Raw genomic sequence first — 17951 nt, forward strand, 5'->3', positions numbered from 1 at the left:
ATGCTTAGATAGATTATGTAATGTCTACTAATAAGATATCACACAAGACAAGGATGAGTTTCGAATTTTTGTCATAATATGGAAAAATGTTTGGCATAAATTGTGTGACAGGACCAGGCTTCTCTGTGTACAGTGTGATTGCAACTATATTACAACAATGCATAGGAAAACAAACTTAAAACTATGACGAGATTATGGGAGGATCTTTCTCCATTCTTTCCTCCTCCTGCTGGAATTTTAATAATACCTTTAGCTCAGGTTGCCTTTTTCTCTAAACCAATTATTAATAAAGAGATTCTGTAGAGTTTTTATTTGGAACCTAGACCTATGAAATGATGTGGCTTTAAAAGGTCTTGAATATCAGTTTCTGTAGTATATCTAGGTAGAAACAGGCATAAAATCAGGTAACTGGTTTTCTAAAATGATAATCTCCAAAGACAGAATAGTATTCTATCCTTAAATAACCAGATGTCACCTTTAAAAACAAAACAAAACCTAGAAACAGGTTTGATTTTCAGTATTTATTTATGGGCCAGACCTAAAACTTGCCCTTTTGCCCCCTGAAGATTTTGCTGAAAGATCAACTCATACTTGAGGTGATTAAAAAGAAAACGAGGTTACAAATTTATTTATCACATGCACAGGAAGAATCACAGAGTCAGTACCCAGGATCCCACTGTAATCCAGAAGTTTGTATACCCCCATTTTAGAAGGGAGGAGGAGATTAAGAATATAGGTGGTTCTCTTGAAAGGCAATAAACGAAAGAAAAAAAAAAAAAACAGAAAAGCAATAGGTGGTTACCAGGGAGAATGAATTGGTACTTGAGAGAATGAGTGGATGGAGAGGAACTGTATGACTTGTAAATGATTCTGTGGATATTAAATTAACCTGAGAGAAAGGTATTATCTTTAAAATGGATTAGGCCAGGTCTGTTTGCATTCTTGGTCTTCTATCCAGAAATACGTAGAGATAATAGGGAGGAGAAGGAAAGACCATTGTTCTCCTTAATGGGTCCATCTAGTTATGCTAATAGAGGGACAGCCCCTTCCAAGGCCTGTTCACTAAAAGCCTTTAGTTCAAAATATTCTTTACACCAACCAGTCATATTTTGGGGTGAAATTCCCTGAGCTCCTTCACATTCAATAAAAGATAGCAAATGATTTATTTGTGCTATTATCCATGACCCAGGAATTATAAAACTTCTTCCAAAAAAATTAACAAATAGTAAAACACAAAGTAATAAATGTTAATCCAGATTTTGTCCCATCCCACATGAAGAATAAAGATGAGGGCACTTTGGAATATTTGTAATAGGAGGTGAGTGGGAGCTGCAGGCTTGACTGGGCTACGGATCCACTTTGAGGATGGTTCACTCAATGGCTGGTGGCAGGAGGCCTCAGTTCTCACCATGTGGTCTTCTCTGTAGGCCTGCCCAGGTGTCCTCATGACATGGTAGCTCCCAGAGCAGATGACTGGACAATGTCTTTGTGATATTCTATGTATAACAGCACTTGAAATTGTTGTCTAGGGTTATTTGGAATTCTCAATAAAGTGTGTAGTTCGGGGGCTTTCACTTAGAAAATGAAGCAAAGGAAAAGCTAAGCTTCAACTTTTACAAACACAAGGCCCCTTGGGCCTTTTAGATCACACGGCCACTTGTGATCTAAAATCAGAAGTGACATATAGTCATGTCTGCTGCGCCCTATTGGTCACACAAAGACCAGCCCTGATACCTATGTAGAGTGTGAAAAAGGATGAATATGGGGATGTGGGGTTGCTTATCATTGGTGAGACTGTAGCAGGTGTGCTTGCCTTAAGTTAAGGAGCTGCTGTTGCTCACTAAGAAGAGGTGTTAATTCCTTCAGCAAATATTTACTCAGTATGCATGATAGATTGAACATTCCATCGTCCAAAAATCCAAAATGTTCCAAGATTCAAAACTTTTTCAGCACTGACATGAACCACACATAAGTACATAATATAAACTTCATTTCATGCACAAAATTATTTAAAGTCCTGTATCAAATGACCTTCAGGCTATGTGTGTAAGGAACATATGAAACAAGTGAATTTTGTGTTTAGATTTGGGTCCCCTCCCCAGGATATGTATATGAAGATATTCTACAAGATGAAATATTCTGACATCTGAAACACTTCCAGTTCTAAGCATTTGTGATAAGGGCTACTCAACCTGTTAGGTGTCAGGAATTGTTCCAGTTACCAGGAACTGGCAAACCAGGATAAAACGGAGCTCTTTCTTTGCCTGCGGAGCTTGCAGGGTCCAGAATGAGAAACAAATTAAATATAAATTTAATATACACACACACATACACAGTACGTCAGGTGGTGAAAAAGTGCCACAGAGGAAAATAAGGGATAGGAAGGGGCCAGGGAATAAAGGCAGGAGTGATGGGGAGGGGAGTGTAAAGGGAATTGCAGTTTTAAATATGTAGCATAGTTAGGAAAGACCTCACTAGTAAGATAGTATTTGAGTTGAGGTTATAAAAGGAGATGAGGAAGCAAGTCACATGGCTCGCTTGAGAAGAGAGTTCTAGGCAGAAGAGGAAAAAACACCAAGTTCACAGAGCCAGAGGCAGGTGTCCTTGGTGAACCTGAGGATAGCCAGGAAGCCAGTGGGCACCAGAGCTGAGCTGATGTGGGGGAAATGGGGGTCAGGATGGGGGAAGCTGACAGGCACCCAGGCGGGGAGGCCCTGGATGGTGATTTTTTTACCCAGCCCCTCGCCCAAGGGGCCTTGTGTTTATAAAAGTTGAAGCTTAGCTTTTCCTTTGCTTCATTTTCTGAGTGAAAGCCCCCGAACTACACACTTTATTGAGAATTCCAAATAACCCTAGACAACAATTTCAAGCGCTGTTATACATAGAATATCTATCTGCCTTCACATTACTAATTTCTAAATCTCCTTTCTAGTTCCTTCAAAGGGACCTGACACTTGGAGAGAGTGGAGTTCTGATGGAAGAAATTTAATTATCTATTGGAAGGTAAGTATCTAATTTTTCTTTGTACATTTAAATAGCTGTTATTTAAGCAAAGTGCCATATGTTTAACTTATATATGGTACTTTGGTTATCAAGGAGGTGAAATTTCCCAGACTGGCTTTGTTTGCAGTATCGCTGAGAATCTAACTTGGTCATAAGCCCCCCGCCCCCAAATGCCTCATCTCTCCTAGTTCCTCACAGGCATGTTAATGAGGACCTTCTGTCTCAGCTCTGAGCTACTTTCGTTTGGTTTTATGAGGCCTGTAAAAGACCTGAGGATTTCATGAATTCCTTCTCCCTCACTTTAAGTCAGAAACTACAAGTCAGAATCAGAAAATACTGAAGCAGTTCAGATTCTAACTTTATTATCTTGATGGTGCCACCATTTGCCAAGGAAGGACATGTTTGGGTAAAAAATTATATTGTTTTGGAAATGTTGCGTTTTCAAAACATGTGCCACTGGGATATCTGAGAAGAGTGAAGTCGGTGGTGGTTTGCTGTAAGGCTCGGGAGCTCAGGGGAAGAGGTCAGAGCCAAAGATGCAGGTTTGAGTAGCACACACATGGACTCACTTAGGGGGACATTCAAGGTTAAAAGTGGGCCAGGGATGGAGCGATAGCACCATACCAAGTACCAGCCGCGGAGAAGGAGGAGGAGCAGCAGTAACCAGCACAGGAGATGGGGAAGGAAAAACAGAGAGAAGAGAATTACAGGGAGAAACAGCTCCACAGGGAGCGGTTTCAAGGCGTGAGTAGCCACCGGTGTCACGGGAAGCCCACAGGTCCTGGGACAACAGCCTGCCCACTGGAGCACGCCACTGCAGAGGCATCAGACATCTCTACTGAGCCACAGTCTCAGCAGTGTTAACTGACACCAGCCTTAGTGTGAGTTGGTGGAGTCCATACATGACTCTGTAAATGTTGGCCGTTGTTTTGAAAAGCATGTTTGCAAATCCTAATTATGAAAAAGAAAAAAATGTGACAGAAAAAGGTTTACTTGGGTTACATAGTAGGGCTGAATACGTTTGGATACTTTTTCTTCCATTCTTGAGATACTTTGCTAAGAAGAATATGTTCCAGCTCCATCCATGTAAACATGAAAGAGGTAAAGTCTCCATCTTTCTTTAAGGCTGCATAATATTCCATGGTGTACATATACCACAATTTATTAATCCATTCATGGATCGATGGGCACTTGGGCTTTTTTTTTAGCAATTATGAATAGGGCTGCAATAAACATTCTGGTACAAATATCTTTGTTATGATGTGATTTTTGGTCTTCTGGGTATATGCCCAGTAGGGGAATTGCAGGATTGAATGGCAGCTCTATTTTTAGATCTCTAAGTGTTCTCCATAGGGGGAGGGGGAAAAGGGAGGGGAAGGAGGGGGGTAGTGGGAGGGGGATTGATGGGATTACACCTGCGGTGCATCTTACAAGGGTGTGTGTGAAACTTAGTAAATGTGGAATGTAAATATCTTAGCACAATAACTGAGAAAATGCCAGGAAGGCTATGTCAACGATTGTGATGAAAGTGTGTCAAACGCTCTGTGAAACTAGTGTATGATGCCCAATGATCATATCAATGTACACAGCTATGATTTAATAAAAAATAAAATAAAATTGCAAAGGAGAGGTGAGAGAGAATGAGTCAGAAGCACCTATTCAAGGAGATAATAATTGAGATTTTTTTCAGAATTGATAAAGTTTATCAGGCTAAAAATTCATAACAGAGCATTGAAGGCAAAGAGAAAATCATAAAAGCAACTGGAAAAAAAAGATATATTACCTTGGAAAGAGTATTTTACATACTTCTCAACACAAACAATGGACTCCAGAGGACAGTGGGATAATAATCTGTAACTGAAATAGCTGACAACTACCTTTCAAGAATAATGGCAAAATAAAAAGAGTTTTATATAATAAGAACATGGAGTTTACCACATTTAAGTAAGGCAATCTTAATTGATATACTTTAGGTAAAGAGAAAGTGATTCCAGATGAGAAAAGCTGATACTTCATAAGGAATGCAGGCTTTTATAAAGAGGTCAATAGGCATGTAAATATAGATGAAAAATGAAGTATAAAACAAAATTTCAATATCTCCTGGGCTAAAATATTTAGAATTAAAAGTAAGAAAATAATAGCATATAAGTTAAAAAAGGGAGTAAAAGGAATCAGGAGGACCCTGGAAGGAGAGCAAAGATAATGTTTATCCTAAGGCTGATAAGTCAAAAATGTATGTTGTAATTTGTAAAATAACCAAAAAAAGAGTAGAAGCAGAATATTTAACATCACAGCTAATTGAGGAAGACTCATTTATAAGATAAGGCTATAGAAAGAGTGAACATAAAAGGATGGAAAAACTTATACTTTCAAATAATGAGCAAAATATCAGATAAAGTAGAGATTATGGTTAAAAGCATTACTAGGAATAAAAAATCCTTCATGCCAGGAAAATATTACAGTTTGAAAATTTTATGCACCTAACAACTGCGTAGAAAAATGACAGAACTACAAAGAAGCATAGAAATATTTATGATCATATCTATTTTAAATGAGAATAGCTAAGATATTTTAAAGAAGAAGAACTAAGAGGATTTGCTCTATGGATATCATGACTTATTATAAAGCTATTGAAATAACAGCATAGTATTAATTCAAGGATAAACAAATAGTCCAACAGAACAAAATAGAAATCCCAGAATACTCCTTTGCATTAATAGACTCTAGATATATTGCAATGGAGGCATTACAGATAAAGGGTGAACTTACCAAAAAATGATACCAGGACCATTATCATGGATTTGATACGAAAAATTTGACTATCACTTTACACAATGCATAAAAATCAATTTCAAGAGAATTTAAAAACTTAAACATGAAAAGAAAAACTACATGATTTTGAATGTTAATGTAAGAGAATATGGGCGGCACCTGTGGCTCAGTGAATACGGCGCTGGCCCCATATGCCGAGGGTGGCGGGTTCAAACCCAGCCCCGGCCAAACTGCAACAAAAAAATAGCCGGGTGTTGTGGCGGGCGCCTGTAGTCCCAGCTGCTCGGGAGGCTGAGGCAAGAGAATCACGTAAGCCCAAGAATTAGAGGTTGCTGTGAGCCGTGTGACGTCACGGCACTCTACCCGAGGGCGGTACAGTGAGACTCTGTCTCTACAAAAAAAAAAAAAAGAATTGGGAACAACTTAAATTTTATTTATTTTAGGAGTAGTCCAATACATTGGTAAAAATGCATTAAAATATATATAACATTAACAGGAACTAGTGTACATTTTAGAAAAGTAAATAAATACGAAATTTTGTGGTGTGGTATGATTAAAACAATGTTAATAAAAAACCTACACCTAGAAAAACTTAGAAAAAATATAAATGATTTTAAGAGGTGGGGGTATGGGAGATTTTTACTTGTTTTCTTTCAACTTTTGTATATAGTCCAGATTTTCTGTAATGGGAATGTAATACTTCAAAGTGAGAGAACAATAAACATTTATTATTTTTTTTATTGGGGATTCATTGAGGGTACAAGATGTGTCACACACTGAAACCCCACCCCCTCCCTCCTTCCCTCTCTCTACATAAACATTTTTTAGAAAACACTTTTTTGTGTTAAGTAGAGCAGTGTTTCTGATCACTTTGTGAAATTTTGCATCTGAAATGTGAAGATAAATATTATTGTGTTTACCTAATTTTTAAGTTTCTGTGCACTCTTACTGTTTACAGCAAATAATAGTTTTTCTCCAGTATCATTTTCCTGATGTACCCAGGTCTCAGTGGATTTTAAATCTGTTTCATACTGTTAAGAATGTCATCTTTTCTGATGTTACCTTTTTATTGTTAATATGCCATCCAGTTTGGACCTGATGGTCACTTTTTGCAAGTTTTTGTAACAATTTATTTTTCTGTTTTTCATAGCCTTTATCCGTCAATGAAGCTAATGGAAAAATACTTTCTTATAATGTGTCATGTTCATCAGATGAGAAAACACAGTCCCTTTCTGAGATCCTTGACCCTCAACACAAAGCAGAAATACAACTTGACAAAAATGACTACATCATCAGTGTGGTGGCCAAAAATTCTGTGGGTTCATCGCCACCTTCTAAAATAGCTAGCATGGAAATTCCAAATGGTGGGTGCTTAAGATGATTTAGTATATGAGAATAGGAAATTAAAGTGAACAATTTTGATACTACTTGCCTTTATATGATGTCTGTATTTTTCTCATATATCCCGCTGCTACTGATACATTAAGGAGGAACAAGCAGATTAGTGTGTGCTATTCACTGGGAGAAACAGTCGATTGCTGTTGACTTGATGCATGTGCATTGATGGATAAAATAATCACTGTGTTCAGTTACTTTATATAATGTTGAAGAGTTATGGTAGTGGATAGTGCTCTTAGGAAGAATAATTTTAGTAGCTTAGTCAAATAATCATTTTCAAATATTTCTCCAAGACTGTGAGAGTTTGTGCTGTCGCTGTTTGCAAACTGTCAGGCAGGAAGAAATACTCATTTTAATTGGCAGCTTTTTGATAAGAAATTCCTTATTAATAGGAATTCTTTATTGATAAAGTCTTCTGAAGTCTAAGTTAGATGTTCAACATAGGCTTTTAAAAAGTAACTGGTATAGGCGGCACCTGTGGCTCAGTCGGTAAGGCGCCGGTCCCATATACCGAGGGTGACGGGTTCAAACCCGGCCCTGGCCAAACTGCAACCAAAAAATAGCCGGGCGTTGTGGCGGGCGCCTGTAGTCCCAGCTACTCGGGAGGCTGAGGCAAGAGAATCACTTAAGCCCAGGAGTTGGAGGTTGCTGTGAGCTGTGTGAGGCCACGGCACTCTATCGAGGGCCATAAAGTGAGACTCTTGTCTCTACAAAAAAAAAAAGTAACTGGTATAATTTTAAAATTACTTAGAATTTTCATTTAAATTTTACACATTTTCTACGACTCGTATATTCCTCCTTAGTTTCTGTACCTTGACAACTTTTTGAGTCATTGCTTTCAAATGGCCCCTTGTGCCCCTCCTTCCACCGAAGTGCTCTTTCAAGTCGTTTTCTGTCTCCCCCTTTGCTGTCTTGCTCTAATATAGGAGCACCTTTCACTACCCACCTGCTCCTAGAGGAAAGAAAATTGGTACAGTTAGGGTTCTCTGCACATCTTTTTAGCTCTGGCATGAGGCATTTTCTTACTGCTTGTTGCCTGACTGGTTCTTGGTTGTGTTAGGAAGAAATGGGGAAGGATCGTGGTGGCAGAGATGCTGAGCATACCCAGAGCCCAGGTGGCGTGCCTGGCTGGAGAGGCCCTCGGGGCAGTGGTGTGGCAGTGTAGGCTAATGGCTCTTCATTTTGGCCTGGCAAAAAAATATATAAGAGAAAAAGAGACATGCAAACGTCTATGAAAAGATAACCTCCTGATATAGATGATAGATCTCATTGCTCTCCCAGGGCTAGGCAGTAGCTCCGTTGTCTTTTCATTCAAGAGCCACCACCCTCCCTTTTCCATGTGTCCCTCTGAAGACAGTAATTTATAGGACTAACAGTGGCCGAGTCATCAGCTTCAGACAAGTATCGAAGCCCAACTCCTTGTCCTCGAGGAGTCCCAGGGTTGGCGGCCCTGCTGACACAGAGCCCAGCAGCTGTGCTGTGTGGACGTTCTGTGATCTAAGCCAAGCATCGTCTTGTGCTCAGTAGTACTTTATGAATGCAAATTCAAAAAACCTTTCTGTGACTTTTTGCTGGACCTTTAAATATAAATCAATTATAAAAATTACTTCCTTTCTTCTACTATAGAAGTGTCCCTCTCCCTTTTGACCATACTGCCCTAACCCCCACCTCAATTCCTCACCCCTAGCCTGGGCCCCCACTTCTCACCTAAGTGAGATCCAGCAGGATGAAGAAACAAAACCTCTCCACAGCCCCCACTGTGTCCCCCCCAGCCCCAGCTTCTGTGCCCTGCCTCTGTGTAGGCAGGGGGCACAGTATAGGTGTCCCCACCTTGCTCCCTGCATCCAGAATCCCCTCCAGCCCAGGTCTGGGGTAGCAGTCTTCCTCAAAAGAAAGAAAGGGGTTCTGTTTATTTCTTCTTCCTGCATGTTTGCCCTGCCCTCCCTCTGTGCTCTCAGGAGCCAGGAGTCAGTGGAGGATGATGAGAAGAGAGCTTGAGACTGTCCACATGTCCTCCCCAGCCTCCTGCTGCCTCCCTGCCTTGCCAAGCCCTGTCCCCAGCAGTGCACGCCCTCAGCCCGCCCTTCCTGGTCTTGGTCTTCATGTCCAGCCCCAGTACATTACTCCCTGAGACTAGCTGTTTGTTTGTTCTTGGTTTTTTCTATCATTTCCTTTCTGCTTCTATGTTAATCTCTGTGGACAGGTAAATGCTATAATTATAATAAAAATAACAGGCAACACTTCTGATCTAGTTTGAGTACTGTTTTATCATTTCTTCACAATGAAGTAATTTTTATAACTCTAATCCATTCTCATGAGCTTTGATTTTAATGCCAATAAAATGTTTTTGTTGAAGATGGTCTGAAAATAGAGCAGGCCGTTGGAATGGGAAGGGGGATTCTCCTCACTTGGCATTACGACCCCAACATGACCTGCGACTACGTCATCAAGTGGTGTAACTCGTCTCAGTCCGAACCGTGCCTTATGGACTGGAGAAAAGTTCCTTCAAACAGCACTGAAGCTCTCATAGAGTCTGGTAAGATGGGTTCGTGTCTCTCAATTCAAGTTCTGAAAAAATACTTTTAAAAAAGCAATACCCATGGGACTGGGTGCAGTGATGTGATCATTCTCCTGTACCACTAGGTGGCTGTGAGTGGGTTTCACTTTCTCAAAAGGTAGTTTGTGGTAGTTTGTACGCGAAGGGGTTCAGACCCTTTGATTTGGTAGTTACTTGTCTGGAATTCTAAGAAATAACTGGAAAACAACACAGATTTATGTCTGTGTTGAATGTTTACCACATTATTTGTCATTGCAAAAAATTGAAAATAACCCAAATAGCAAATAAGAGAATGAGGACATGATGTCACATCTATAACATGGAAAGTTAAATAGCATTAAAAATTACGTCAAGGATTTAACACTCATGAAAAGAGAAGACTCCAAACTGTAAGCAGTGTGGTCTCACTCTGATTCCTTTGCTGCCATTGGCCCAGGGCCTAGGTGACTGAGGCTGGGGAGACTGAGCACAGAGGACTTGACCCCAACCTCATTCCCTGCTGTCGTGGTGGTGGCAGCAACCTTGTGGGTGTGGGCACAGTGGGGGGCTTGCACTCCTGTCTGCTGCTGCACCCTTGAGCCGTGAGACCCTTGAAGTGATGTAGCCTGCGAAGCTTAGCTGCAGGGAAGTCTTTGGAAACCTACAAGCCAAAACAGCCATGTCCTTTGGAACCAGAGGCCTCTTTTCAGTCCCTTCGTGCCTTCTGAGTAGCTGGTGATGGTGTGCCATGCCCATCACATGGGATTTCTGGAACCTGGAGCCTGTAATGCTTCTTGCTTCATTTCTGCCTCCTGGCTCACCCTCACGCATTAGAGCGGTGAGCAGCAGCCTGCTCATTGCCTCTCTCCCAGGAACGCCCTCTGCGAGTCTGCAGTTTCACTGTCAGTGGTGAAGATGAATCCTGTTCAGTGGATTAGTACATACAAGTTCAGATTATATTCCAGTTCTGCTTGGAGTAAAGTGAAACTCCTTCACATATGGAATTGGCCAAAGCAGCGATGGTCTTCCTAGCTGTACCCTTTATCCTTTTTATAGCATACTTCCCTTGGAGTGCCCAGGGAAGTGCCCACACACACCACCCCCTTTCTTTTTCCTGTACCTCCATGGAACTGACTGAGCCTCACACAGTTCCAGTCTGCTCTTTCCCACCTAGGCTTTCAGAAGAATTAGGATGGACTAGGGTAGGTTGGAGTGGATGTGAAGAGAATATCTATGGATGTAAGTGTTGGTTGGGACCTGTGGGATATAGAGACATGGGCCCCATGATGATTGGGGAGGAGAACGTCTGTGCCAACTCAGATAAGCAAAGGCCCTACAAGTGGGTTTGAGAAAACAGACTCTGAGAAATTAGGTAACTTGTCCAAGGTCACAAAATCAGTATATGATAGAACCTGTATTCAAATTTGAGGCTATTCAAAGCTTTAGGAGGCTGGGAATGTTATCTTTTATTTATTGCCGAGCTTCTAGAACATAGTAGGCCTTTTATTCCATTCTTATCTTATGGTCTCTTCTCTTTTATGGCCTCAATATGTTCTTAATGCTCTAACCCACGGAATCTCTTTTTTTTTTTTAAGGAGGCAGAGTTCTATAGATTATTGATAATACATAATTTTACATAAAACAAGATACAGATTTACTAATGTACATTCAATAGAAAGTCATAACTATAAGCCTAGTTTCCCCCAAAGAAAAAAGTTACAAAACTAAACACTGCTGTCTAAGTTTGAGTTTCCATTAATATTTAATTAGAGCTTGCCTACACAGAGCAAACATTTAATGAAGAATATTGGAAGAAAAGTTAAAATTTAGATAAGTCTGTCTAGTTTTTCTCTGGATAGCATGATATTAGAGGCTGACCCATTTGAACCTGTAGACCACTGATGTTCTGTGGGTACAAAACTGGAAAACTGATGCTTTAACCACACTAGAATCATTGCATTCAGCACATTAAATGTAATGGCATATGCTGCTGATTTCCCTCCAGCATTTTCTTCCTAGATCACCACTGATGAACTGCTCATTGCTCGTCAAGGCCCGTTTAAAAATAGGGAAATGAAAATGCAGTCATTTTGTGAATATTTTAGTTTTCAGATGTTATTGTGCAATGAATGACATGTAGTCTTTCAGAAGTCAAAATACATATACGTCACTTACGGTAGCTTTTTCTGATCTTTCTGGACTCATGTGACCTCTCATTTAAGGTTCCACAGCTTCTGCTCCATACTGCAGTATAACGTGCGGTCATGGCCGCCCTCGTCCATCTGCCTTCCCCAGCACTCTGCCAGGTCTCCGTGCTGTGGGGTGGGGGGAGTGTGCAGCTCTGTGTTCCCCCTGGACACACATTGAATTCTATTGAGGTGCTTAAAAGGGCCTTCTGAACTAAAGTTAAGGTACTTCCCCTGCATGTCTTAAGGAATTAACTGACCCAGCACTTGGTGATGATGCTGTAAATAGGAATAGACCATAAAGTTCCTTTAACACTAGAGCTTCACAATAGAACTTTCAGTTCTGCTTCTTGGAGCAAGGAAGAGAGCAGTAGTTTTTTTTTTCCAACCCAACAGTAACACTGTAGGGAAGGGATTTATGAATGCATGATACAGAGCTGCAATAGTTTGTTTTAGGGACCTGACCCTCAATCACATCCAGGAAGACATCATCATGGCTTGATTATTTTTATTTATTTATTTATTTATTTATTTATTTTTTAGAGACAAGAGTCTCACTTTGCCGCCCTTGGTAGAGTGCCGTGATGTCACACAGCTCACAGCAACCTCCAGCTCTTGGGCTTAGGCGATTCTCTTGCCTCAACCTCCCAAGTAGCTGGGACTATAGGTACCCACCACAACACCTGGCTATTTTTGTTGTTGTTGTTGTTGCAGTTTGGCTGGGGCCAGGTTTGAACCCGCCACCCTCGGTATATGGGGCCGGCGCCCTACTCCCTGAACCACAGGCGCCGCCCCATCATGGCTTGATTTTTAAGAAACAAAACATAAGCCTTGATCACCTTTTTTCTCTGCAAGGAGATGTTATAATGCCAAACTTTTTATTATAATAAAAGTGAATGTGTTTAATTTTTGTTTAGCCAATATTTACTCTGTTTACCAGTTTTGAAGCTATAGATTTTTATTATTTTTGTATTTAAAAAAATTGTTTGTTTTGTTATTTTTTTATTAAAAAATTGTTTAAAATTGGGTGGCGCCTGTGGCTCAAGGAGTAGGGTGCTGGCCCCCTATGCCAGAGGTGGTGGGTTCAAACCCAGGCCCAGGCCAAAAATTGCAAAAAAAAAAATTGTTTAAAATTATCTTTGGAAATTTCAGAATAAGTTATAAATTTTATATTTCTATGGTGGTTATTCACAGTAATATATATTTATGAAAGTTTACTGATTATGTTCATCTTATAGATCAGTTTCAACCAGGTATAAGATACAACTTTTTCCTGTATGGGTGCAGAAATCAGGGATATCAGTTACTACGTTCCATAATTGGATATACAGAAGAATTGGGTAAGTTAAATGGGTAAGTTGTTTTTAGACTTCAAGGTAACAATGAAAAATTAAAAATAGTAGTAATAGTAGTAAGATTGAATTCCTAAAATAAATGGAATTAGATGCTTAGTTCAAGGAAGGTGTAAGGTAACAATGAAAAATTAAAAATAGTAGCAATAGTAGTAAGATTGAATTCCTAAAATAAATGGAATTAGATGCTTAGTTCAAAGAAGGTATAAGGTAAATTTCAAATTGTTTATTTGATTTTTTATTCCAAGAACAGAAGTTAAAATTTAGGTAAGCCCCTCAAGTTTTTCTTTGGATTGTGTGATTTTAGAGGCAGACCATCTCACATTTTAACCTAAAGACCACTAGTCGTATTTGGGCACATAATTAGAGAACTAATAACCCCACTACAGTGAAATTCATGGTTTTACTCTTGTCATCCAGAAAATTAAATCTTAACTTGGATGTCAAAAATGTTTAATTTGGGGTGGCGCCTGTGGCTCAGTCGGTAAGGCGCCGGCCCCATATACCGAGGGTGGTGGGTTCAAACCCGGCCCCGGCCAAATTACAACCAAAAAATAGCCAGGCATTGTGCGGGCATCTGTAGTCCCAGCTACTCGGGAGGCTGAGGCAAGAGAATCGCTTAAGCCCAGGAGTTGGAGGTTGCTGTGAGCTGTGTGAGGCCACGGCACTCTACCGAGGGCCATAAAGTGAGACTCTGTCTCTACAAAAAAAAAAAAAAAATGTTTAATTTGCTTTTATATAATAAAGTTTAAAAATGAATTAACTAATTCAGGACTATCAATAAGGAAGAGAAATACAAATAAGTCTATTTGAGTAGACACTTAAAGATTTTGCATAGGATACTTCCCTAGATACAAATTTTGTCTAAAAGCAGTGGTGGTGTAAGTTCTACCATTGTTGCTACAAATATTTTTCTGTCAATAGTTATTAGCATATGAGCTTCACTATAATTTATCATAGTATTTCTGGAAGTTCATGATTAAATAGAGAATAAAGTTTTTAATTCCAGGTTTAGTTATTTGGGGGGCTAGAAACCTCATGAAACATGATTGTCCTGCTCTGTATTAGTGAACTTTACTTTAGCAATTGACTTTTTCCTTTTATAGCTCCAGTTGTTGCACCAGATTTTAGCGTTGAGGATACTTCTGCAGATTCAATATTAGTAAAGTGGGAAGATATTCCTGTGGAAGAGCTTAGAGGCTTTTTAAGAGGATATTTATTTTACTTTGAAAAAGGAGAAAGAGACACATCTAAGATGAGGGGTTTGGAATCAGGTAAGTGAATGACTGAATATGGTGTGTGTCTTAGAAGTTTCTCATTACCCACAAGAGGAAGAAGAGGAAAGAAAGGGAAAGAAAGTGCTGCTCAGTAGTTTAATAATGGTTTCCAGAAATGTTTAAGAATAGGGAAATGAAAATGCAGTCATTTTGTGAATTTTTTAGTTTTCCTATTTTATTGTGCAATAAATGACATGTAGTCTTTCAGAAGTCATTTAAATAATTTATTCTGAAGCCTTTGATCATAAACACCAGAGAACAGAGACCATCTCTTGTAGCCTTGTATGATCCATAACATAATATCTCATGAAGTTGACTTTAAGAAAGAAGAAAAGTCCTTTTAGAAGATTGGGAGAGAGAAGCTCAGGAATCCAAAAAATGACTTCACATACGCAGTTGTAATTCACCCAAGAGCCATCAGCCCATTAGCATCATCTTTAGTGTGGCCTTAATAAGCTGGGAAACTTAATTGACTTTATTGGGAATGCGTGTATTCATTCATTAAACCTTAAAAAATGCAGACAGTCCTGGACAATGGATGATTGTATGTCCAGAGACTTTAGACATACAATTTTCTATTTGTAGCTTCACAGATACAAAACTGTTTATATGAATTTCTGGTTTTTCCTTAAATTATATTTGTCGGGAGTCAGATGTTTCTTACTCATAGCCACATAACACAAGCATATCATCTTTTCAATTTGAGAGCTTTCATTTCCCTGGATGACCTCTCCTTGGAAATAAATCATTTTAATTATTTAATGCCTGTCTGACAAGTAGAGAACAACAACTCGGCATCAGAATGCTGACTGGGCATTATCTGAGTCATTCCCCAGAGCAGCTGCGTTCAGTGTGTGCCTGCCCCCGCCTCACTGAGTTCTGCAAGGACCTTTGGGGTTGTCTGTAGATAGGAGAAATCGCATATCAAATCCTACAAACATCCCGCATCTACCCTGTTTCCCCGAAAATAAGACATCCTCCGAAAATAAGACCTACTTACAGGAAAGATAAGATGTCCCCTGAAAATAAGACCTAGCGCATCTTTGGGAGCACACCTTAAAATAAGACACTGTCTTATTTTCAGGAAAACAGTAGTTTAACTTTCCTCAAATGCTTGGAAATTTCACACTTGAACCAGTTAAAATTCTAGCATCTGGATTTCCAGTTGCCTGACAAGTTGCTAACCCTTCTGAAGGCACCAAGAGAAAGAATGTGAGAGACAAGATAACAGCAAAAAAAGAAGAGTCAGACATGAGGGGGTAGAAGTGAGACGACTTAGAAGAGCAGAGGATAATGGAATGTAAGTCAGTTCTCATGGAGAAGTGACTGGATTCATACTGCCAGACCGCGTAGTGGAGGCAAATGGGTAGGATGAGTCTGGGCTTGAGTAGAGGGGTTGGTTGAAGAAAATTTTTCAGAACTGAAGAACTTCAGTGCAAGTAGGGTCCCCTTATCCACAGTTTCAGTGACCTGCAGTGAATGGCAGTCCAAAAATAGGTCAGTAAAGTACATTAAGATATTTTGAGCAAGAGAGAGACCACAGTCATGTAACATTTATTGGAGCATATTATTACAATTATTCTGTTCTTTAGTTATTGTTAATCTCTTACTGTGCCTGATTTATAAATTAAACGATATCATAGGTATGTGTATGTAGGAAGAAAACATCCTCTATACAGAGTTTGGTACTAAATGTGATTTCATGCATCCATTGAGGGTCTTGGAACATATCCCCTGAGGATAAGGGAGGAAGAGTATATGTACAGTAAAAGGATTTATTAAGTACATGTAAAATAAATAGGAAAAAAGGTCTGTGTCCAGGTATGTCCTCGTGAACTTTTAGAACACAAAACCTACAAAGAAAAAGCCCTAGAAACAGAGAAAAACAGGTCACACGCAAGGAATCAGAAATAAGAATGGCAGCAGGCTTCCTGGCAACACTACGTACTGGAAGAGACCACAGCACTGTCTTCAAAATACTGAAAGAAAATTACTTTCAGCCTAAAATTCTGTCCTTCGTCAGTCTATCAACCAGTGTGAGAGCAGTGTGAAGACATTTTAAGATAGGCAGGCCCGCAAATATTCACTTGCCCCACGTCGTCCTTCTCAGGCAGCAGCTAGAGGAAGGTATTGTGGCAACGCGGAAATGGAGTGAGGAAGATCAGGAAGCGGCAGCTGGGGGGGAGAGAGGGAGCGGGAGGCCGTCCCGGAACAGAGGGGCCCTGGGGCCGAAGGGTCCCGGAGGGAGGGGCAGGCAGCCAAGGAGCGGTGGGGGACTGGGATTTATTGTATTGGACCATGTGGAAAATTATATTGAGTCTTCATTGGAAGATACAGGAAGAATTAGGAATTGGTGTAAAGAAAATCAAGCAAAGGAGGATAAAAAGCAGTTAAACAACAGGAAATCAAGAAAGGAAACGTGGTCATGTGCTGTAGTCTGTCTGAGCATAACCCGTATTATGTGGCTTCAGCAGATGTTCCAGTGTTCCTAGGTGAATGATGTGGGGGAGAGAGTGGCAGGGGGTGGAGGAGCTCGGTTTTCATCTGCCTTTAGGTCTAAAAGTTCAAAGTTAAGAGCACCTGTTCAAGTTTGTTATTTTGAAATATGGAGGCAAATGCCCGAGAAACTCTTACCGTATTTTTAAAGTGGCTATGTGGGTGAGGAGAGAGGCTGGTAGGTAGCAGCTGTTTTTTGTCATTAGCTGTTTAGTACTGTATGATTTTTTAAACTGTCATCTTGTATTATTCTGCTTAAAATTTTGAAAATAATAGTGTAGATAATTCTTCACACTTTGTTTTGAAATTTGACTCAGACTTTATCCTTAGCCTGCCATTTGAGAGTTCTCCTAACACTGATGCTTTTTCTGAGTGATCTGAGCTCATCGCCTTCTGTCTGCACTGGTGCTTCATCCCACCTCCCACTCTCACTGGCAGGGGCAGCTCGGGTGGGTTTGGGACATGGTGGTTTTCATGCTCTTCGAAGCAAAATGCCTTCTGTATGCCAGGCATTATTCTAGACCATGTGTGTGAAAATTTGATGCAGCCCTGTAGCCCTGGGAGGTGAGTTGAAATATTTCTTATTATTTTTTTTTCTTTTTTAAATGGAAAAGGTCTCAACCCTGTCACCCAGGCTGGAGTTCAGTGGCATGATCATTGCTCACTGTAACCTTGAACTCTTGGAGCTCAATTGATCCTTCTGCTTCAGCCTCCCAAGGCACTGGGACAGCAGGCACCTGCCATTACACCTGGCCAATTTTTTCTTTTTTTTTTTTTTTTTTTTTGTAGAGACAGAGTCTCACTTTATGGCCCTCGGTAGAGTGCCGTGGCCTCACACAGCTCACGGCAACCTCCAACTCATGGGCTTAAGCGATTCTCTTACCTCAGCCTCCCAAGTAGCTGGGACTACAGGCGCCTGCCACAACGCCCG

At 40.2% G+C, this 17951-nt stretch overlaps 1 protein-coding gene across 2 annotated transcripts in view; it reads left to right on the forward strand.

Moving 5' to 3' along the window:
- The window catches only part of LIFR (LIF receptor subunit alpha), a 121170-nt gene that overhangs the window by 91993 nt on the left and 11226 nt on the right, over nucleotides 1–17951 (forward strand). For both annotated transcript variants that reach the window (XM_053591928.1, XM_053591918.1), the window contains 5 exons: nucleotides 2933–3003; nucleotides 6926–7139; nucleotides 9530–9709; nucleotides 13134–13235; nucleotides 14354–14521. In XM_053591928.1, the coding sequence (XP_053447903.1) occupies nucleotides 2933–3003; nucleotides 6926–7139; nucleotides 9530–9709; nucleotides 13134–13235; nucleotides 14354–14521 (735 nt within the window). The remainder of the gene's footprint in view (nucleotides 1–2932; nucleotides 3004–6925; nucleotides 7140–9529; nucleotides 9710–13133; nucleotides 13236–14353; nucleotides 14522–17951) is intronic.

Source organism: Nycticebus coucang, chromosome 1 (genome assembly GCF_027406575.1).
Source record: "Nycticebus coucang isolate mNycCou1 chromosome 1, mNycCou1.pri, whole genome shotgun sequence".
In the NCBI taxonomy this organism is placed as follows: domain Eukaryota; kingdom Metazoa; phylum Chordata; class Mammalia; order Primates; family Lorisidae; genus Nycticebus; species Nycticebus coucang.